We start from the raw sequence: 24,860 nt of genomic DNA on the forward strand, positions 1-24,860 counted from the left end.
TTTTTACAAACTCCCCAAAATACCTTAAAACACACAACACCCCCACAAAAGTTACTGATCGCACTGATCTGGGTGACCAACATATCCAAAAATCACCCAGATCTGTTCAGGGCTTCAGGAATTTCCTGGAAGTCTTATTTTTGACCCACCGTGCACATGGTCCCAAAACAGTTCCAGGTGAATCAGGGCTAACAGTTGGTCTGGAGTACAAAAGTACATACTTCACGTGAACAGAGCCTTTTCAAGTGGATTAGGCAAGGTATATTGCAGGGCCCATAGTCCTGAGGCAAGATGCTGGCCAGCAGGCCCCTCCAAGTACTCGTGACAAACTCACTTGGAGAGTCGGGTTTGTCAGACTCTGTATATCATTTAAATCAGGGGTCCTCAAACTACGGCCCACGGTCCGAGTCCGGCTCGCCAGGGTCCAGAACCCGGCCCAAGCACTCAGGGCCACCCGATGGGCCCTATATCTTCAGGGGGCCGGTCAGCGCTGCGGCTGTGCAATAGCGCAACCGGGCCCCTTTAAAAATTTGCAGCCGCAAAGTAATGTTGGGTGGAAGTGGCCGTCACTTCCTCCCAGCTCCCTCAGCGCGGGAGGGAAGAGAGGCACAGCCAGTCCACGAGGAGAGAAGAGCCACCCACCTGCAAAAAGTAAGAAAAATTAGCTGTGACTATGTATGTCAGTATGTATGTATGCATGCATGTCTCTGTCTGTCTGTCTGTCTGTCTGTCTCTGTGTATGTATTTCAGTATGTATGTCTGTGTGTATGTATGTCAGTATGTGTCTATCTGTATGTATGCCTGTATGTGTTTGTATGTCTGTGTGTGTGTCAGTATGTGTCTATATGTATGTATGCCTGTCAGCAGGGCCGGCCTTAGGGGTGTGCGAGCTGTGCGGTCGCACAGGGCGCCATGGCAACAGGGGCGCCGGGCGGCCAACACAGCTCGCAGGCCGGCCGAGTTATGTATTTCAAGTGAAGAGCAAGTCAAGTGCAAAATGCTGCTTTGCACTTGACTTGCAAATTATGAGCAGAGAGCAGCGGCCGGGAATCCACTTCTGTGTGGAGTGTGGAGGAGGAGCGTGGGGGCGTTACGCCGCGTACTTGCGTGACGTCGACGTGCTCTGTCATCAGAGGGAGCCGCGGAAGGATCCAATTCAGTGAGTGAAGGCGGCGCCCGGTGCTCTTCAATCGGCGGAGACAGCTCAGTCCAGGGAGCAGCAGCCTTTACTGTGAGTGACTGTTCTTTTTTTTTTTTTTTTTTTGTATTAAATAGGTTTTGTTGAAGGCGTGCAGGAATTTAATTAAGGGGGGCAGGGGATTGATGAAGGGGTGGCATGGATTGGATTAATTGGCAGGGGATTCATAAAGGGTGGCAGAAAATTGAAAAGGGGGGCATGGGGCTGATTAAAGGGGGGCAGGTGGGTGATAAATGGGTGGGAGGGGATTGATGAGGGGGTCAGGGGGCTGATGAATGGGGGCAGAGGGCTGATAAAAGGGGGGAGTCAGGGGACTTATGAATGGGGCAGAGGGCTGTTAAAGGGGTGGGAGGGGATTTATGAGGGGGTCAGGGGGCTGATGAATGGGGGCAGAGGGCTGATAAAAGGGGGGAGTCAGGGGACTGATGAATGGGGCAGAGGGCTGTTAAAGGGGTGGGAGGGGATTTATGAGGGGGTCAGGAGGCTGATTAATGGGGGCAGAGGGCTGATAAAAGGGGGGAGTCAGGGGACTGATGAATGGGGCAGAGGGCTGTTAAAGGGGTGGGAGGGGATTTATGAGGGGGTCAGGGGACTGATGAATGGGGCAGATGGCTGTTAAAGGGGTGGGAGGGGATTGATGAGGGGGTCAGGGGGCTGATGAATAGGGGCAGAGGGCTGAGAAAAGGGTGGGAGGGAATTGATGAGAGGGGCAGGGGACTGATGAAGGGGTGGCAGGAATTGATAGGGTGGGAGGGGATTGATGAAGGGCAAGGGGTGGCTAGGAGTTTGATGAAGGGATGGCCAGGGCATTGATGAAGGGGAAGGGGTGGCCAGGAGTTTGATGAAGTGGTGGCCAGGGGCTTGGTGAAGATCTGGCCAGGGGTTTTGGTTAAGAGGTGCAGGGGTTTTGTAGAAGGGGGTGGAGGTGACAGATTGTGAATGCTCCTAAAATAGTTTGAAGGGGTCCAAGCAGAGACGGGTGAGGGTGGGGGGGGGGCGCCACAAGATTGTTTCGCACAGGGCGCCTGAACACCTAAGGCCGGCCCTGCCTGTCAGTGTGTGTGTGTGTGTGTGTGTTTGTATGTCTGTCTCTGTGTGTGTATGTATTTCAGTATGTATGTATGTATCTGTCTGTGTCTGTGTGTGTGTGTGTATGTGTCTATCTGTATGTATGCATGTCAGTATGTGTATGTATGTCTATGTGTATGTATTTCAGTATCTATCTATGTGTATGTATTTTAGTGTGTGTGTGTGTGTGTGTGTGTGTGTGTGTATGTATGTATTTTAGTATGTCTGTGTGTATGTATTTATGTCAGTATGTATCTGTCTGTGTATATGTCTATCTGTATGTATGTAAGTGTGCGTGGGTATGTTTTTCAGTATGTATGTCTGTGTATGTATGTCAATATGTGTTTGTATTTCAGTGTGTGTGTATGTCTGTATGTGTGTCTGTCAGTGTGTATGTATGTCCTTATGCGTGTTTGTGTCTGTAAGTATATTGGTATGTGCGTCTGTATATGTCTGTGTCTGTTTCACTATGTATAGGAATTTGTTTAAAAAAAAAAAAAAGGTAAAACTATAGTCCGGCCCCCAGCAGTGTCTGAGGGGCTGTGAACTGGTCCCCTGTTTAAAAAGATTGAGGACCCCGATTTAAATGGCTTGGAGTTTCAGTGTTTCTATCTTAATGAAATACTAATTTTGGAGATGTGAGGGTGACAGAGCCAATTTAAAGAAACACTAGAGTGTTAGGAATACAAAGCTGTATTCCTAACACTAAAGTGGCCCTCTGTCCCCCGGCCCCACACCCCTACAGCAAAGAGTGAGGACATCCAGAGTCGTTTCTCTGAGTAAAACAGAAGGAATCGTCTCTAGTGGCTGTCTGGGAGACCGCACTAGGTGCAGTCTTAACCCTGAAAAATAAACATTGCAGTTTCTCTAAAACATGTCTTACATTGCAGGGTTAAGGGGACAGGAATACTGCACCAAGACCACTTCAATTAGCTAAACTATGGGCTGCTCCTCTCCTATGGAACAGCCTGCCTACTGCCATCAGACTCTCCCCTAGTCTTCAATCATTTAAGAAGTGCCTTAAAACCCATCTCTTCAGGAAAGCGTATGGCCTCCCAGAGTAACCTCTACCTCACATACCTGTCTCCTGCTCTCTCCTATGGGACAGTGCTTTGCTCTCTCCTCCAGCTCTGCTTCACTCCCACCCTATTTGATATTCCCTGTCCTAATGTTTCTAATACCCCACCTCCTATAGACTGTAAGCTCGTTTGAGCAGGATCCTCTTCAACCTATCGTTCCTGTAAGTTTTCTTGTAATTGTCCTATTTATTGTTACATCCCCCCCTCTCAAAATATTGTAAAGCACTACGGAATCGGTTGGCGCTATATAAATGGCAATAATAATAGTAATAAACTGGTCTTGGTGCTTATAGTGTCCCTTTAACTTAAATGCCTCAAGGTATAGTTACCATGGGATGAATGACTAGTGTGAGTTCACTAATATACAATTAGTTACTATGGGGGGAATGACTAGTGTGAGTTCACTAATATACAGTTAGTTACTATGGGGGAATGACTAGTGTGAGTTCACTAATATACAGTATGGAGTGAATGACTAGTGTTAGTTACTATGGGGGGGAATTAATAGTGTGAGTTCACTAATATACAGTTAGTTATTATGGGGTGAATGACGTGTGAGTTCACTAATATACAGTTAGTTACTATGGGGTGAATGACGTGTGAGTTCACTAATATAGAGTTAGTTACTATGGGGTGAATGAATAGTGTGAGTTCACTAATATACAGTTAGTTACTATGGGGGGAATGACTAGTGAGTTCACTAATTTACAGTTAGTTACTATGGGGGTGAATGACTAGTGTGAGGTCACTAATATGCAGTTAGTTACTATGGGGTGAATGACGTGTGAGTTCACTAATATAGAGTTAGTTACTATGGGGGGAATGAGTAGTGTGAGTTCACTAATATACAGTTAGTTACTATGGGGGGAATGACTAGTGAGTTCACTAATTTACAGTTAGTTACTATGGGGTGAATGACTAGTGTGAGGTCACAAATATACAGTTAGTTACTATGGGGGTGAATGACTAGTGTGAGTTCACTAATATACAGTTGGTTACTATGGGGTGAATGACTAGTGTGAGGTCACTAATATACAGTTAGTTACTATGGGGGAATGACTAGTGTGAGTTCACTAATATACAGTTAGTTACTATGGGGGAATGAATAATGTGAGTTCACTAATATACAGTTAATTACTATGGGGGAATGACTAGTGTGAGTTCACTAATATACAGTTAGTTTCTATGGGGGGAATGAATAGTGTGAGTTCACTAATATACAGTTAGTTTCTATGGGGGGAATGAATAGTGTGAGTTCACTAATATACAGTATGGAGTGAATGACTAGTGTGAGTTCACTAATATACAGTTAGTTTCTATGGTGGGAATGAATAGTGTGAGTTCACTAATAGACAGTTAGTTTCTATGGGGGGAATGAATAGTGTGAGTTCACTAATAGACAGTTAGTTTCTATGGGGGGAATGAATAGTGTGAGTTCACTAATATACAGTTAGTTACTATGGGGGTGAATGACGTGTGAGTTCACTAATATACAGTATGGAGTGAATGACTAGTGTGAGTTCACTAATATACAGTTAGTTTCTATGGTGGGAATGAATAGTGTGAGTTCACTAATAGACAGTTAGTTTCTATGGGGGGAATGAATAGTGTGAGTTCACTAATAGACAGTTAGTTTCTATGGGGGTGAATGACGTGTGAATTCACTAATATGCAGTTAGTTACTATGGGGTGAATGACGTGTGAGTTCACTAATATAGAGTTAGTTACTATGGGGTGAATGAATAGTGTGAGTTCACTAATATAGAGTTAGTTACTAAGGGGTGAGTGATTAGTGTGAGTTCAATAATATACAGTTAGTTACTATGGGGGGAATGAATAGTGTGAGGTCACTAATATACAGTTAATTACTATGGGGGAATGACTAGTGTGAGTTCACTAATATACAGTTAGTTACTATGGGGGTGAATGACTAGTGTGAGTTCACTAATATACAGTTAGTTACTATGGGGTGAATGACTAGTGTGAGTTCACTAATATACAGTTAGTTACTATGGGGGTAATGAATAGTGTGAGTTCACTAATATACAGTTAGTTACTATGGGGGGAATGACTAGTGTGAGCTCACTAATATGCAGTTAGTTACTATGGGTGAATGACTAGTGTGAGTTCACTAATATACAGTTAGTTACTATGGGGGGAATGAATAGTGTGAGTTCACTAATATACAGTTAATTACTATGGGGAATGAATAGTGTGAGTTCACTAATATACAGTTAGTTACTATGGGGGAATGAATAGTGTGAGTTCACTAATATACAGTTAGTTACTATGGGGGGAATGAATAGTGTGAGTTCACTAATATACAGTTAGTTACTATGGGGGTGAATGACTAGTGTGAGGTCACTAATATACAGTTAGTTACTATGGGGGGAATGAATAGTGTGAGTTCACTAATATACAGTTAGTTACTATGGGGGTGAATGACTAGTGTGAGGTCACTAATATACAGTTAGTTACTATGGGGGGAATGAATAGTGTGAGTTCACTAATATACAGTTAGTTATTATGGGGGGAAATGAATAGTGTGAGGTCCCTAATATACAGTTAGTTACTATGGGGGTGAATGAATAGTGTGAGGTCACTAATATACAGTTAGTTACTATGGGGGTGAATGAATAGTGTGAGGTCACTAATATACAGTTAGTTACTATGGGGGGAATGACTAGTGTGAGCTCACTAATATACAGTTAGTTACTATGGGGGAATGAATAGTGTGAGTTCACTAATATACAGTTAGTTACTATGGGTGAATGAATAGTGTGAGGTCACTAATATACAGTTAGTTACTATGGGTGAATGAATAGTGTGAGTTCACTAATATACAGTTAGTTACTATGGGGGTGAATGACTAGTGTGAGGTCACTAATATACAGTTGGTTACTATGGGGGTGAATGAATAGTGTGAGGTCCCTAATATACAGTTAGTTACTATGGGGGTGAATGAATAGTGTGAGGTCACTAATATACAGTTAGTTACTATGGGGGTGAATGAATAGTGTGAGGTCACTAATATACAGTTAATTACTATGGGGGTGAATGAATAGTGTGAGGTCACTAATATACAGTTAGTTACTATGGGGTGAATGAATAGTGTGAGTTCACTAATATACAGTTAGTTACTATGGGGGGGAATGAATAGTGTGAGGTCACTAATATACAGTTAATTACTATGGGGGAATGACTAGTGTGAGCTCACTAATATACAGTTAGTTACTATGGGGGGAATGAATAGTGTGAGTTCACTAATATACAGTTAGTTACTATGGGTGAATGAATAGTTTAAGGTCACTAATATACAGTTAGTTACTATGGGTGAATGAATAGTGTGAGTTCACTAATATACAGTTAGTTACTATGGGGGGAATGAATAGTGTGAGTTCACTAATATACAGTTAGTTACCATGGGGGGGGAATGAATAGTGTGAGTTCACTAATATACAGTTAGTTACCATGGGGGGAATGAATAGTGTGAGTTCACTAATATACAGTTAGTTACTATGGGGGAATGAATAGTGTGAGTTCACCAATATACAGTTAGTTACCATGGGGGGGAATGAATAGTGTGAGTTCACTAATATACAGTTAGTTACTATGGGGGAATGAATAGTGTGAGTTCACTAATATACAGTTAATTACTATGGGGGTGAATGAATAGTGTGAGTTCACTAATATACAGTTAGTTACTATGGGGGTAATGAATAGTGTGAGTTCACTAATATACAGTTAGTTACTATGGGGGGAATGAATAGTGTGAGTTCACTAATATACAGTTAGTTACTATGGGGGAATGAATAGTGTGAGTTCACTAATATACAGTTAATTACTATGGGGGTGAATGAATAGTGTGAGTTCACTAATATACAGTTAGTTACTATGGGGGGGAATGACTAGTGTGAGCTCACTAATATACAGTTAGTTACTATGGGGGGAATGAATAGTGTGAGGTCACTAATATACAGTTAGTTACTATGGGGGGAATGAATAGTGTGAGGTCACTAATATACAGTTAATTACTATGGGGGGAATGAATAGTGTGAGTTCACTAATATACAGTTAGTTACTATGGGGGGGAATGAATAGTGTGAGGTCACTAATATACAGTTAGTTACTATGGGGGGAATGAATAGTGTGTGGTCACTAATATACAGTTAATTACTATGGGGGTGAATGAATAGTGTGAGGTCACTAATATACAGTTAGTTACTATGGGGGGAATGAATAGTGTGAGGTCACTAATATACAGTTAGTTACTATGGGGGTGAATGAATAGTGTGAGGTCACTAATATACAGTTAGTTACTATGGGGGGGAATGACTAGTGTGAGCTCACTAATATACAGTTAGTTACCATGGGGGGGAATGAATAGTGTGAGGTCACTAATATACAGTTAGTTACTATGGGGGGGAATGACTAGTGTGAGCTCACTAATATACAGTTAGTTACCATGGGGGTGAATGAATAGTGTGAGCTCACTAATATACAGTTAGTTACCATGGGGGGGAATGAATAGTGTGAGGTCACTAATATACAGTTAGTTACTATGGGGGGAATGAATAGTGTGAGTTCACTAATATACAGTTAGTTACTATGGGGGGAATGAATAGTGTGAGGTCACTAATATACAGTTAGTTACTATGGGGGGGAATGACTAGTGTGAGCTCACTAATATACAGTTAGTTACCATGGGGGGGAATGAATAGTGTGAGGTCACTAATATACAGTTAGTTACTATGGGGGGGAATGACTAGTGTGAGCTCACTAATATACAGTTAGTTACCATGGGGGTGAATGAATAGTGTGAGCTCACTAATATACAGTTAGTTACCATGGGGGGGAATGAATAGTGTGAGGTCACTAATATACAGTTAGTTACTATGGGGGGAATGAATAGTGTGAGTTCACTAATATACAGTTAGTTACTATGGGGGGAATGAATAGTGTGAGGTCACTAATATACAGTTAGTTACTATGGGGGGGAATGAATAGTGTGAGCTCACTAATATACAGTTAGTTACTATGGGGGGAATGAATAGTGTGAGGTCACTAATATACAGTTAGTTACTATGGGGGGAATGAATAGTGTGAGGTCACTAATATACAGTTAGTTACTATGGGGGGAATGAATAGTGTGAGTTCACTAATATACAGTTAGTTACTATGGGGGGAATGAATAGTGTGAGGTCACTAATATACAGTTAGTTACTATGGGGGGGAATGACTAGTGTGAGCTCACTAATATACAGTTAGTTACCATGGGGGGGAATGAATAGTGTGAGGTCACTAATATACAGTTAGTTACTATGGGGGGGAATGACTAGTGTGAGCTCACTAATATACAGTTAGTTACCATGGGGGGGAATGAATAGTGTGAGTTCACTAATATACAGTTAGTTACTATGGGGGGAATGAATAGTGTGAGGTCACTAATATACAGTTAGTTACTATGGGGGAATGACTAGTGTGAGTTGACTAATATACAGTTAGTTACTATGGGGGAATGACTAGTGTGAGTTCACTAATATACAGTATGGAGTGAATGACTAGTGTTAGTTACTATGGGGGGGAATGAATAGTGTGAGGTCACTAATATACAGTTAGTTACTATGGGGGGAATGACTAGTGTGAGCTCACTAATATACAGTTAGTTACCATGGGGGGGAATGAATAGTGTGAGCTCACTAATATACAGTTAGTTACCATGGGGGGGAATGAATAGTGTGAGGTCACTAATATACAGTTAGTTACTATGGGGGGAATGAATAGTGTGAGTTCACTAATATACAGTTAGTTACTATGGGGGGAATGAATAGTGTGAGGTCACTAATATACAGTTAGTTACTATGGGGGGGAATGAATAGTGTGAGCTCACTAATATACAGTTAGTTACTATGGGGGGAATGAATAGTGTGAGGTCACTAATATACAGTTAGTTACTATGGGGGGAATGAATAGTGTGAGGTCACTAATATACAGTTAGTTACTATGGGGGGAATGAATAGTGTGAGTTCACTAATATACAGTTAGTTACTATGGGGGGAATGAATAGTGTGAGGTCACTAATATACAGTTAGTTACTATGGGGGGGAATGACTAGTGTGAGCTCACTAATATACAGTTAGTTACCATGGGGGGGAATGAATAGTGTGAGGTCACTAATATACAGTTAGTTACTATGGGGGGGAATGACTAGTGTGAGCTCACTAATATACAGTTAGTTACCATGGGGGGGAATGAATAGTGTGAGTTCACTAATATACAGTTAGTTACTATGGGGGGAATGAATAGTGTGAGGTCACTAATATACAGTTAGTTACTATGGGGGAATGACTAGTGTGAGTTGACTAATATACAGTTAGTTACTATGGGGGAATGACTAGTGTGAGTTCACTAATATACAGTATGGAGTGAATGACTAGTGTTAGTTACTATGGGGGGGAATGAATAGTGTGAGGTCACTAATATACAGTTAGTTACTATGGGGGGAATGACTAGTGTGAGCTCACTAATATACAGTTAGTTACCATGGGGGGGAATGAATAGTGTGAGGTCACTAATATACAGTTAGTTACTATGGGGGAATGAATAGTGTGAGGTCACTAATATACAGTTAGTTACTATGGGGGGAATGAATAGTGTGAGGTCACTAATATACAGTTAGTTACTATGGGGGAATGACTAGTGTGAGTTCACTAATATACAGTATGGAGTGAATGACTAGTGTTAGTTACTATGGGGGGGAATGAATAGTGTGAGGTCACTAATATACAGTTAGTTACTATGGGGGGAATGACTAGTGTGAGCTCACTAATATACAGTTAGTTACCATGGGGGGGAATGAATAGTGTGAGGTCACTAATATACAGTTAGTTACTATGGGGGAATGAATAGTGTGAGCTCACTAATATACAGTTAATTACTATGGGGGTGAATGAATAGTGTGAGGTCACTAATATACAGTTAGTTACTATGGGGGGGAATGAATAGTGTGAGCTCACTAATATACAGTTAGTTACTATGGGGGGGAATGACTAGTGTGAGCTCACTAATATACAGTTAGTTACTATGGGGGGGAATGAATAGTGTGAGTTCACTAATATACAGTTAGTTACTATGGGGGGGAATGAATAGTGTGAGGTCACTAATATACAGTTAGTTACTATGGGGGGGAATGAATAGTGTGAGCTCACTAATATACAGTTAGTTACTATGGGGGGGAATGACTAGTGTGAGCTCACTAATATACAGTTAGTTACTATGGGGGGGAATGAATAGTGTGAGTTCACTAATATACAGTTAGTTACTATGGGGGGGAATGAATAGTGTGAGGTCACTAATATACAGTTAGTTACTATGGGGGGAATGACTAGTGTGAGCTCACTAATATACAGTTAGTTACTATGGGGGGGAATGAATAGTGTGAGGTCACTAATATACAGTTAGTTACTATGGGGGGAATGAATAGTGTGAGGTCACTAATATACAGTTAGTTACTATGGGGGGAATGAATAGTGTGAGGTCACTAATATACAGTTAGTTACTATGGGGGGGAATGAATAGTGTGAGGTCACTAATATACAGTTAGTTACTATGGGGGGAATGAATAGTGTGAGGTCACTAATATACAGTTAGTTACTATGGGGGGGAATGAATAGTGTGAGGTCACTAATATACAGTTAGTTACTATGGGGGGAATGAATAGTGTGAGGTCACTAATATACAGTTAGTTACTATGGGGGGAATGAATAGTGTGAGGTCACTAATATACAGTTAGTTACTATGGGGGGAATGAATAGTGTGAGGTCACTAATATACAGTTAGTTACTATGGGGGGAATGAATAGTGTGAGGTCACTAATATACAGTTAGTTACTATGGGGGAATGAATAGTGTGAGGTCACTAATATACAGTTAGTTACTATGGGGGAATGAATAGTGTGAGTTCACTAATATACAGTTAGTTACTATGGGGGGGAATGAATAGTGTGAGGTCACTAATATACAGTTAGTTACCATGGGGGGGAATGAATAGTGTGAGGTCACTAATATACAGTTAGTTACTATGGGGGGAATGAATAGTGTGAGTTCACTAATATACAGTTAGTTACTATGGGGGGAATGAATAGTGTGAGGTCACTAATATACAGTTAGTTACTATGGGGGGGAATGACTAGTGTGAGCTCACTAATATACAGTTAGTTACTATGGGGGGAATGAATAGTGTGAGGTCACTAATATACAGTTAGTTACTATGGGGGGAATGAATAGTGTGAGGTCACTAATATACAGTTAATTACTATGGGGGGAATGAATAGTGTGAGTTCACTAATATACAGTTAGTTACTATGGGGGGGAATGAATAGTGTGAGGTCACTAATATACAGTTAGTTACTATGGGGGGAATGAATAGTGTGTGGTCACTAATATACAGTTAATTACTATGGGGGTGAATGAATAGTGTGAGGTCACTAATATACAGTTAGTTACTATGGGGGGAATGAATAGTGTGAGGTCACTAATATACAGTTAGTTACTATGGGGGTGAATGAATAGTGTGAGGTCACTAATATACAGTTAGTTACTATGGGGGGGAATGACTAGTGTGAGCTCACTAATATACAGTTAGTTACCATGGGGGGGAATGAATAGTGTGAGGTCACTAATATACAGTTAGTTACTATGGGGGGGAATGACTAGTGTGAGCTCACTAATATACAGTTAGTTACCATGGGGGTGAATGAATAGTGTGAGCTCACTAATATACAGTTAGTTACCATGGGGGGGAATGAATAGTGTGAGGTCACTAATATACAGTTAGTTACTATGGGGGGAATGAATAGTGTGAGCTCACTAATATACAGTTAGTTACCATGGGGGTGAATGAATAGTGTGAGCTCACTAATATACAGTTAGTTACCATGGGGGGGAATGACTAGTGTGAGCTCACTAATATACAGTTAGTTACCATGGGGGGGAATGAATAGTGTGAGGTCACTAATATACAGTTAGTTACTATGGGGGGGAATGACTAGTGTGAGCTCACTAATATACAGTTAGTTACCATGGGGGTGAATGAATAGTGTGAGCTCACTAATATACAGTTAGTTACCATGGGGGGGAATGAATAGTGTGAGGTCACTAATATACAGTTAGTTACTATGGGGGGGAATGACTAGTGTGAGCTCACTAATATACAGTTAGTTACTATGGGGGGAATGAATAGTGTGAGGTCACTAATATACAGTTAGTTACCATGGGGGGGAATGAATAGTGTGAGGTCACTAATATACAGTTAGTTACTATGGGGGGAATGAATAGTGTGAGTTCACTAATATACAGTTAGTTACTATGGGGGGAATGAATAGTGTGAGGTCACTAATATACAGTTAGTTACTATGGGGGGAATGAATAGTGTGAGTTCACTAATATACAGTTAGTTACTATGGGGGGAATGAATAGTGTGAGGTCACTAATATACAGTTAGTTACTATGGGGGGGAATGACTAGTGTGAGCTCACTAATATACAGTTAGTTACCATGGGGGGGAATGAATAGTGTGAGGTCACTAATATACAGTTAGTTACTATGGGGGGGAATGACTAGTGTGAGCTCACTAATATACAGTTAGTTACCATGGGGGGGAATGAATAGTGTGAGTTCACTAATATACAGTTAGTTACTATGGGGGGAATGAATAGTGTGAGGTCACTAATATACAGTTAGTTACTATGGGGGAATGACTAGTGTGAGTTGACTAATATACAGTTAGTTACTATGGGGGAATGACTAGTGTGAGTTCACTAATATACAGTATGGAGTGAATGACTAGTGTTAGTTACTATGGGGGGGAATGAATAGTGTGAGGTCACTAATATACAGTTAGTTACTATGGGGGGAATGACTAGTGTGAGCTCACTAATATACAGTTAGTTACCATGGGGGGGAATGAATAGTGTGAGGTCACTAATATACAGTTAGTTACTATGGGGGAATGAATAGTGTGAGGTCACTAATATACAGTTAGTTACTATGGGGGGAATGAATAGTGTGAGGTCACTAATATACAGTTAGTTACTATGGGGGAATGACTAGTGTGAGTTCACTAATATACAGTTAGTTACTATGGGGGAATGACTAGTGTGAGTTCACTAATATACAGTATGGAGTGAATGACTAGTGTTAGTTACTATGGGGGGGAATGAATAGTGTGAGGTCACTAATATACAGTTAGTTACTATGGGGGGAATGACTAGTGTGAGCTCACTAATATACAGTTAGTTACCATGGGGGGGAATGAATAGTGTGAGGTCACTAATATACAGTTAGTTACTATGGGGGAATGAATAGTGTGAGCTCACTAATATACAGTTAATTACTATGGGGGTGAATGAATAGTGTGAGGTCACTAATATACAGTTAGTTACTATGGGGGGGAATGAATAGTGTGAGCTCACTAATATACAGTTAGTTACTATGGGGGGGAATGACTAGTGTGAGCTCACTAATATACAGTTAGTTACTATGGGGGGGAATGAATAGTGTGAGTTCACTAATATACAGTTAGTTACTATGGGGGGGAATGAATAGTGTGAGGTCACTAATATACAGTTAGTTACTATGGGGGGGAATGAATAGTGTGAGCTCACTAATATACAGTTAGTTACTATGGGGGGGAATGACTAGTGTGAGCTCACTAATATACAGTTAGTTACTATGGGGGGGAATGAATAGTGTGAGTTCACTAATATACAGTTAGTTACTATGGGGGGGAATGAATAGTGTGAGGTCACTAATATACAGTTAGTTACTATGGGGGGAATGACTAGTGTGAGCTCACTAATATACAGTTAGTTACTATGGGGGGGAATGAATAGTGTGAGGTCACTAATATACAGTTAGTTACTATGGGTGAATGAATAGTGTGTGGTCACTAATATACAGTTAGTTACTATGGGGGGAATGAATAGTGTGAGGTCACTAATATACAGTTAGTTACTATGGGGGGAATGAATAGTGTGAGGTCACTAATATACAGTTAGTTACTATGGGGGGAATGAATAGTGTGAGGTCACTAATATACAGTTAGTTACTATGGGGGGAATGAATAGTGTGAGGTCACTAATATACAGTTAGTTACTATGGGGGGGAATGAATAGTGTGAGGTCACTAATATACAGTTAGTTACTATGGGGGGAATGAATAGTGTGAGGTCACTAATATACAGTTAGTTACTATGGGGGGAATGAATAGTGTGAGGTCACTAATATACAGTTAGTTACTATGGGGGGGAATGAATAGTGTGAGGTCACTAATATACAGTTAGTTACTATGGGGGGAATGAATAGTGTGAGGTCACTAATATACAGTTAGTTACTATGGGGGGAATGAATAGTGTGAGTTCACTAATATACAGTTAGTTACTATGGGGGGGAATGAATAGTGTGAGGTCACTAATATACAGTTAGTTACTATGGGGGGAATGAATAGTGTGAGGTCACTAATATACAGTTAGTTACTATGGGGGGAATGAATAGTGTGAGGTCACTAATATACAGTTAGTTACTATGGGGGGGAATGAATAGTGTGAGGTCACTAATATACAGTTAGTTACTATGGGGGGAATGAATAGTGTGAGGTCACTAATATACAGTTAGTTACTATGGGGGGAATGAATAGTGTGAGGTCACTAATATACAGTTAGTTACTATGGGGGGAATGAATAGTGTGAGGTCACTAATATACAGTTAGTTACTATGGGGGGAATGAATAGTGTGAGGTCACTAATATACAGTTAGTTACTATGGGGGGGAATGAATAGTGTGAGGTCACTAATATACAGTTAGTTACTATGGGGGGAATGAATAGTGTGAGGTCACTAATATACAGTTAGTTACTATGGGGGGAATGAATAGTGTGAGGTCACTAATATACAGTTAGTTACTATGGGGGGGAATGAATAGTGTGAGGTCACTAATATACAGTTAGTTACTATGGGGGGAATGAATAGTGTGAGGTCACTAATATACAGTTAGTTACTATGGGGGGAATGAATAGTGTGAGTTCACTAATATACAGTTAGTTACTATGGGGGGGAATGAATAGTGTGAGGTCACTAATATACAGTTAGTTACTATGGGGGGAATGAATAGTGTGAGGTCACTAATATACAGTTAGTTACTATGGGGGGAATGAATAGTGTGAGCTCACTAATATACAGTTAGTTACCATGGGGGGGAATGAATAGTGTGAGGTCACTAATATACAGTTAGTTACTATGGGGGGAATGAATAGTGTGAGGTCACTAATATACAGTTAGTTACTATGGGGGGGAATGAATAGTGTGAGGTCACTAATATACAGTTAGTTACTATGGGGGGAATGAATAGTGTGAGGTCACTAATATACAGTTAGTTACTATGGGGGGAATGAATAGTGTGAGGTCACTAATATACAGTTAGTTACTATGGGGGGGAATGAATAGTGTGAGGTCACTAATATACAGTTAGTTACTATGGGGGGAATGAATAGTGTGAGGTCACTAATATACAGTTAGTTACTATGGGGGGAATGAATAGTGTGAGTTCACTAATATACAGTTAGTTACTATGGGGGGGAATGAATAGTGTGAGGTCACTAATATACAGTTAGTTACTATGGGGGGAATGAATAGTGTGAGGTCACTAATATACAGTTAGTTACTATGGGGGGAATGAATAGTGTGAGGTCACTAATATACAGTTAGTTACTATGGGGGGGAATGAATAGTGTGAGGTCACTAATATACAGTTAGTTACTATGGGGGGAATGAATAGTGTGAGGTCACTAATATACAGTTAGTTACTATGGGGGGAATGAATAGTGTGAGGTCACTAATATACAGTTAGTTACTATGGGGGGGAATGAATAGTGTGAGGTCACTAATATACAGTTAGTTACTATGGGGGGAATGAATAGTGTGAGGTCACTAATATACAGTTAGTTACTATGGGGGGAATGAATAGTGTGAGGTCACTAATATACAGTTAGTTACTATGGGGGGAATGAATAGTGTGAGGTCACTAATATACAGTTAGTTACTATGGGGGGAATGAATAGTGTGAGGTCACTAATATACAGTTAGTTACTATGGGGGAATGAATAGTGTGAGGTCACTAATATACAGTTAGTTACTATGGGGGAATGAATAGTGTGAGTTCACTAATATACAGTTAGTTACTATGGGGGGGAATGAATAGTGTGAGGTCACTAATATACAGTTAGTTACCATGGGGGGGAATGAATAGTGTGAGGTCACTAATATACAGTTAGTTACTATGGGGGGAATGAATAGTGTGAGTTCACTAATATACAGTTAGTTACTATGGGGGGAATGAATAGTGTGAGGTCACTAATATACAGTTAGTTACTATGGGGGGAATGAATAGTGTGAGGTCACTAATATACAGTTAGTTACTATGGGGGGGAATGACTAGTGTGAGCTCACTAATATACAGTTAGTTACTATGGGGGGAATGAATAGTGTGAGGTCACTAATATACAGTTAGTTACTATGGGGGGAATGAATAGTGTGAGGTCACTAATATACAGTTAATTACTATGGGGGGAATGAATAGTGTGAGTTCACTAATATACAGTTAGTTACTATGGGGGGGAATGAATAGTGTGAGGTCACTAATATACAGTTAGTTACTATGGGGGGAATGAATAGTGTGTGGTCACTAATATACAGTTAATTACTATGGGGGTGAATGAATAGTGTGAGGTCACTAATATACAGTTAGTTACTATGGGGGGAATGAATAGTGTGAGGTCACTAATATACAGTTAGTTACTATGGGGGTGAATGAATAGTGTGAGGTCACTAATATACAGTTAGTTACTATGGGGGGGAATGACTAGTGTGAGCTCACTAATATACAGTTAGTTACCATGGGGGGGAATGAATAGTGTGAGGTCACTAATATACAGTTAGTTACTATGGGGGGGAATGACTAGTGTGAGCTCACTAATATACAGTTAGTTACCATGGGGGTGAATGAATAGTGTGAGCTCACTAATATACAGTTAGTTACCATGGGGGGGAATGAATAGTGTGAGGTCACTAATATACAGTTAGTTACTATGGGGGGAATGAATAGTGTGAGCTCACTAATATACAGTTAGTTACCATGGGGGTGAATGAATAGTGTGAGCTCACTAATATACAGTTAGTTACCATGGGGGGGAATGACTAGTGTGAGCTCACTAATATACAGTTAGTTACCATGGGGGGGAATGAATAGTGTGAGGTCACTAATATACAGTTAGTTACTATGGGGGGGAATGACTAGTGTGAGCTCACTAATATACAGTTAGTTACCATGGGGGTGAATGAATAGTGTGAGCTCACTAATATACAGTTAGTTACCATGGGGGTGAATGAATAGTGTGAGGTCACTAATATACAGTTAGTTACTATGGGGGGAATGAATAGTGTGAGGTCACCAATATACAGTTAGTTACTATGGGGTGAATTTATTAATGGAGTCCTAGCCATGGCTTGATCGTTGGGTTTTTTCTTTGTGTCGTTGCTGGATTTCTTACATTTATACTTATTACATATTCACATTCATTAACATATTTTTCCTTTTTACTAATTTATAACACGTTAATAATATTTTCATTTTTAAATGCACTTTGGAATCTGCCAGTATCTCATTTGGAGGCGGCCATTTTGGAATAACATCGCCATTTCCAAACCCTCGATGAGCGTTACTGAAAGAATACAAAGATGCCGAGATCATGTGATGTCAGCAGCCAATCAGAGTCTGTGATTTGCAGAGTCGCTCCCAGCATTCCATTGTGCAGGAAACGGTTCTCTGAACTGTCCTATGATCCTCTGTTCCCAAAATACCCAATAAATAGAGAATAATATTTGGTTACTCTGTATTCATCTTTTATAAGAAATACAACTTTAGGATTAACATTCACAAGGCATAGACAGATTATAAAGTGCTACATGATGGTGCATAAATCCCTTTAACAATACTTAATTAGGCCTGTTTATTCCTACATAGGATACGTGTGTATATATTATTGCTACTGTGTGCACTGGGACAGCATGTATGACAACACTAAACTTTATGAAAACAGAATACGTATTGTTAAAGGGACACTCCTGGCACCAAAACATCTCCTGGCACCAAAACATCCCTACCTCAAGGGTTTTCCGTCCGATCCTGCACTGATGGCATCCGGTTTCTGAATTTTCACATAGAGGAAGCGCAGAGTGCCACCGGGCAGGGGCGCTGCTGATTGGCTGAGAGCGGTCAGCGGACACTCTCAGCCAATTAGTAACTTCCCATTCACTAAACTGGCTTGCAAACTTGGGAAAGGTATGTTTCTTTACATGCCAGTTTAGTAAATGGGGAGTCACTGATTGGCTGAGAGCGTCAGCTCTGATTAAATTGTTTTGGTTCCTGGAGTGTCCCTTTGATCACAAGATTTACACATATGCACACTGACAATGCACATGTATGCATGTGTGCACATAGTGACTATGCATGTTTCCATACTAACACGCAGTCAGTATGAATATGTGTTCACCAGTCACTACACCTTGCACACTCAGTATGTATGTATGCACGCAGTCACTAAACATTAAAAGGCAGTCAGAATTCATGTATGCGCACAGTTATTACACATTACTAGAACGTTACTTTACATGTATACACACAGTCACTACATCTTAGCACTCAGTTATTATACATGTATACACACAGTCACTACATCTTAGCACTCAGTTATTATACATGTATACACACAGTCACTACATCTTAGCACTCAGTTATTATACATGTATACACACAGTCACTACATCTTAGCACTCAGTTATTATACATGTATTCACGCAGTCACTACATATTACTAGGCAGTTACTATGCATGTATACACGCAGTCATTACATCTTAGCACTCGGTCATTATACATGCAGTCACTACATATTACGACGCAGTTACTATGCATGTATAGACACAGTCACTACATCTTAGCACTCAGTTATTATACATGTATACACACAGTCACTACATCTTAGCACTCAGTTATTATACATGTATACACACAGTCATTACATCTTAGCACTCAGTCATTATACATGTATACACGCAGTCACTACATATTACTAGAAAGTTACTTTACATGTATACACACAGTCACTACATCTTAGCACTCCGTTATTATACATGTATGAACGCAGTCATTAGACATTACTAGGCAGTTACTATGCATGTATACACGCAGTCATTACATCTTAGCACTCGGTCATTATACATGTATTCACGCAGTCACTACATATTACTAGGCAGTTACTATGCATGTATACACGCAGTCATTACATCTTAGCACTCAGTCATCATACATGTATACACGCAGTCACTACATATTACTAGGCAGTTACTATGCATGTATACACACAGTCACTACATCTTAGCACTCAGTTATTATACATGTATGAACGCAGTCATTAGACATTACTAGGCAGTTACTATGCATGTATACACGCAGTCCTTACATCTTAGCACTCGGTCATTATACATGTATACACGCAGTCACTACATATTACTAGGCAGTTACTATGCATGTATACACGCAGTCATTACATCTTAGCACTCGGTCATTATACATGTATTCACGCAGTCACTACATATTACGACGCAGTTACTATGCATGTATACACGCAGTCATTACATCTTAGCACTCAGTTATTATACATGTATGAACGCAGTCATTAGACATTACTAGGCAGTTACTATGCATGTATACACGCAGTCCTTACATCTTAGCACTCGGTCATTATACATGTATACACGCAGTCACTACATATTACTAGGCAGTTACTATGCATGTATACACGCAGTCATTACATCTTAGCACTCGGTCATTATACATGTATTCACGCAGTCACTACATATTACGACGCAGTTACTATGCATGTATACACGCAGTCATTACATCTTAGCACTCGGTCATTATACATGTATTCACGCAGTCACTACATATTACTAGGCAGTTACTATGCATGTATACACGCAGTCATTACATCTTAGCACTCGGTCATTATACATGTATTCACGCAGTCACTACATATTACTAGGCAGTTACTATGCATGTATACACGCAGTCATTACATCTTAGCACTCAGTCATTATACATGTATACACGCAGTCACTACATATTACTAGGCAGTTACTATGCATGTATACACACAGTCATTACATCTTAGCACTCGGTCATTATACATGCAGTCACTACATATTACGATGCAGTTACTATGCATGTATGCACGCAGTCATTACACATTGCCACACAGTTATTGTGCATGTATGTACACAGTCACTATGCATTAACACGCAGTCACTATGCATGTATACACACAGACACTACATTTAGGACCTAAATATTCCTTCTCAGTAGGTGTGGAAGAATGATGCGGTATTGCTAGCAGCATCCACTGTGGATGTTTCATAGCTTTACTGTACATCCCAAATGCTCTATATTTTCTGCTGTGTATAACAAAACTTCACAGCTATAAATGTTGGTAGCAATATTTCTGTGCAAATTAGAGATTGTTCTATATTATATTTTCAGTTCTATAAATGGCTATCAGTTGGTCATGGAGTCACCTAATATAATTCCTGGTCACACCTCCAACCACACACCCTAAAATATACTGAATATTCCTGCCCACGGTCACGCGCCATCATATAAACGTGTCACTCTTCGACAATGAGAAACAATACCTTTAGTTTTTTTCTGTTTTTTCCAAAGTACTTTAAAACTTTTCTATGTTGTAGAGAAACTCAAAACAAATTTGAAAACTGCTTGGGGTTATCTGTCTGTCTGTTTCAGCGCTAACAAGCCAGCAGAGGAACGGATGGAGATATTATCTGATGCACCAGACACGCAGGCCTCGTTGGGCTTTATTATTGACAGAGTTAAAGATGCTCCACAAGGTGATGGGACTTTACGGCTGACCGGATATCACATTGAAACGGGACAAGTATGTTGGATCTGCTCCCCGGCCCAACCATAAAATCATTCACTATGCAACTGAAGTTTGTACCGAGTAGTCTGTAACAAAATGAAACATAGAGGGAGATTAGTCGAAGCTGCCACCATTATTTTCATTGTATTTGTTAAAGGATTTGAAAAGTGATCTAAAACGTGTCGTTGTTTTTTTCCATAATAAATTCTGACAGTTTTTACAGAAATGTAAATTTCGGAAGAAAAAAGAAGTAAAGCGTAAAAAATTTTTCTTGGAAAAGGCGTTGGACACATTGATGAATCTGTTGCGTCTCTGAAAAAAAATATTTATATTCAAAAATAATGGTTAGGGTAACGGTCACATGAGAAAACCCAACATATTTAATCAATTGCACAAAAATTAGACATGAAAGTGTTGGTGACCTCTCAATAAATCCCCTCCATTGTGATTTCTGTCTCGGTACTAAGGAGGATTAGGCATTGAAATACGTGGAGAGATAAACCTATTCTTCTTTCACCATCTGTGGGTATTGGTCATGGATGGGTTAAATGATTGATTTTATATACATTCTATAAAGCTGATTAATTTGACTTACTGATAAACAACGCCAGTATTCACTTGTTCCCATATTCACTGATTGATTCACAGGTTATACGCACACAAAGGAGTGGAATGGCATGGGCCACGTCAGCCGTGAGTTCCAGTATCAAACACGGACACTTTGTCTTTGGAGAGCAAGAGGTATCACGTCTTAATTCCAGCAGGAACCACCAAGTTTGTTCACTCCCTTTGCCCAGTGTAGAACTGACAAGGAAATTGCTAATTCTTGGCTAAAATACCCAAACTAGAAAATAGCCGTGTTGGAGAATCTTTCCAGTTTTTGGTCTGATTTATCGAATTCCTTTTCTTCCTTTAATTTCCCTCTCCTGGCACCTACCCCTTCCACTCTTTCCCAGAACCCCCTCCCTCCCCATTGTATAGCTCCCACTCACAATCCATTACATCTACATACAATTTGATTTGAACAGTTCGTATGAATCAAATTCCTTTTAATCCATTCCTGAAAGAATCGATCATTCAGGATTTATCTGTGGAGTTTTATTCAATGAAATAAAAGGAATTTTATTCTGATAAGATCCAGTTCCCATAGGGACAAAAAAGATTTCAATAAACTTTCACAATACATCAATCTGATGTATATATATTAACTTTTTTGATTTATTTTTATTATTTCCTGCATCTTTAGGTGGTCTTCAGAAATGTCAGTCCAGAAGAAGACATGATTCTGATCCTGCGTTTCTATCATTGGCCGGGTGGAAGCACAGCCTGGTCTCCCTGGCAGCATCGGAAGAGCCTGGAGCCTCTGCCAGTTAGCGAGGAATGGCTGGTGGCATGGAGTGCCCTCCGGCTCACCAGACTGACCTCATCTGAGGCACAAACAGGTAAGGGCATGAACAAGGCTGCCCCCATCTGTATGTAGACAGTACTTCCAGGCTCTGAAAATAATGTGGAAATTTTGAGCATTTCCATGACTTCCCGATTCCAGCAATAGTGAATAATATGATGAATTTCTTCTTCTAGTGTATCATTTACTTTTTTCTCTTTTTGTGTCTTTATGTTGTCTTTATGTTGTTAGTATCATCAGTGGGTTTTCTTTGTAAACATTTATATTGCGATCGTATACCTATATATTATATTATATTGTGAATTCCCCGGTGGCTTTGATGTTCTCAGTTTATCGTCATCCCCTAGAAATCCGTGTATTTTGTAGAAAGGAAGCAGAGCGTATTTCCATTCTCCCTCACTCATTAGTTTGTTATTTTCTTGCACTATGATGCACTCAGCGACTCTTTGAAAGCTACGTTGTATACAGACCTCACCGATGCTTCATTCTCAAATCTTTCTTCTATAACAATTCACATTCCCGTCAGTTAGTTCTTTAGTATGTTTCACCAGTGAACACGACTCATTATTTAGGGAGAAAGCCCATTGATTATATGAGCCATACGTGAAAACCTGCACAAGGAGTAAAGTTACCATATTGTTATTACTGTAAGAAACATATTACAATGGGACATATTTCTAATACTTATCATACTATTGTTGTCATTGGATCAATGGCTCAATGGCAAACCTTAACATCATTATAAGCATTGCAGCGCCACCTAGTGTTCAGAGAGCACGAGTGCTCCTCAAATACCAGAGGTATTGGATATCCCCAGAAATAAAAAAATTAATCACCGCTATCAATAGTCCAATCACAGCTATCAATAATGGTATTCTATATTGTGCCGCGCAAAGCACCGTGAGCATGTAAGTAGGAAAATCCTGTGATTGCAGTCCTAAACTGTATCCTGTCATGAAGAGGTAAGTGATACTGTTACCAAATCTGCCTGTGAAATCGTTTTGAGTCATTTCGGTTTATCTGATTCTCCCCAGATCTCTTGGATACGGGAAATGGAACCCTGGTATGGAACGCAGGAATCCATGACCTCCCTTTATATCACAGCCCTGCCCCTAACGCGCTGAACCTCTCTACAATAGTACGTTTTATTTACTACACGCATTTACTGCACATTGATAAATGAAAAGCTGGTAGTACACCATAGGTAACGGTTGTGCTATTTTATTTTACTTCAGTAGTTGTTTTTTTGGCAATATTGTTTCTATTGATTTTACATACAAGAGAAAGGAATGCTTACAACCAATAGTTGATTTAGATCCAAGGCAGCAATAAACGCCAAAAAATGACATTGTGTAGGAAAATAGCAATTGTTACCAAACATAGTAACGTGATACATAAAAAGAGAGTGCAGGAAAAAGAAAAGGAATGTTAACGAACAAAAAGGAAAACTAAGTAACCAATCCAGTCAATAATAACAACACAAAGTGTAAACACCCCTAGGGGACACCAGGTATAGGTTAGAATTAGCATTAGATTTTTCCATAACGGGAATCACTGCATGTTAACTGAAGGACAGTCTAGGAACCATCTTCACATTAGTACATAAACCTGTGCGATGTCATATGATTATTATTTTATCATTCAACATTTATTCAATCAGCGCCCTCAAATTAGAAAACAGTAAGAATATAAACCATGAGATTAGGTTTAATGGGATGATGGGGGGTTACGCTCCAGCAGCTGGTCCATGAGATGGCCTCCAAGTGATGGGTGAGGGGTGCACAGGTCATGGCTTTGAAGCTTAGCTCAGTTTGCTCGCTGGTCCTGACACAGACAGTATTCCATGTGAATTAACTTCCACCATGAACGAACGTCCAAGCATGCCTGCGCTCGTTCGGCATTTCTCTGCAGACGCCCAAGTGCGCATGAGCACAGCAGAGCATCATGGGAGGAGGGTGTCGCCATGGACACAGATGTGCTGTGGAGATAAGGGTGTTTTTTTTTTAACTTTCCTCCACTGTGCTTCTCCTCCAGTAAATTGTTCACCAACAAAGAGGAGCAAAAATTC

General features: G+C 40.1%; 1 protein-coding gene across 1 annotated transcript in view; it reads left to right on the top strand.

Moving 5' to 3' along the window:
• The first annotated feature begins 22,666 nt into the window (after window positions 1–22,666).
• Window positions 22,667–24,860, top strand: part of LOC134569099 (uncharacterized) — a 55,077-nt gene continuing 52,883 nt past the window's right edge. Inside the window, exons 1-2 of the mRNA XM_063428001.1 lie at window positions 22,667–22,829; window positions 23,827–23,930. Of these exons, the coding sequence (XP_063284071.1) occupies window positions 22,667–22,829; window positions 23,827–23,930 (267 nt within the window). The remainder of the gene's footprint in view (window positions 22,830–23,826; window positions 23,931–24,860) is intronic.

Source organism: Pelobates fuscus, chromosome 7, assembly GCF_036172605.1.
Source record: "Pelobates fuscus isolate aPelFus1 chromosome 7, aPelFus1.pri, whole genome shotgun sequence".
Taxonomy (NCBI): Eukaryota; Metazoa; Chordata; class Amphibia; order Anura; family Pelobatidae; genus Pelobates; species Pelobates fuscus.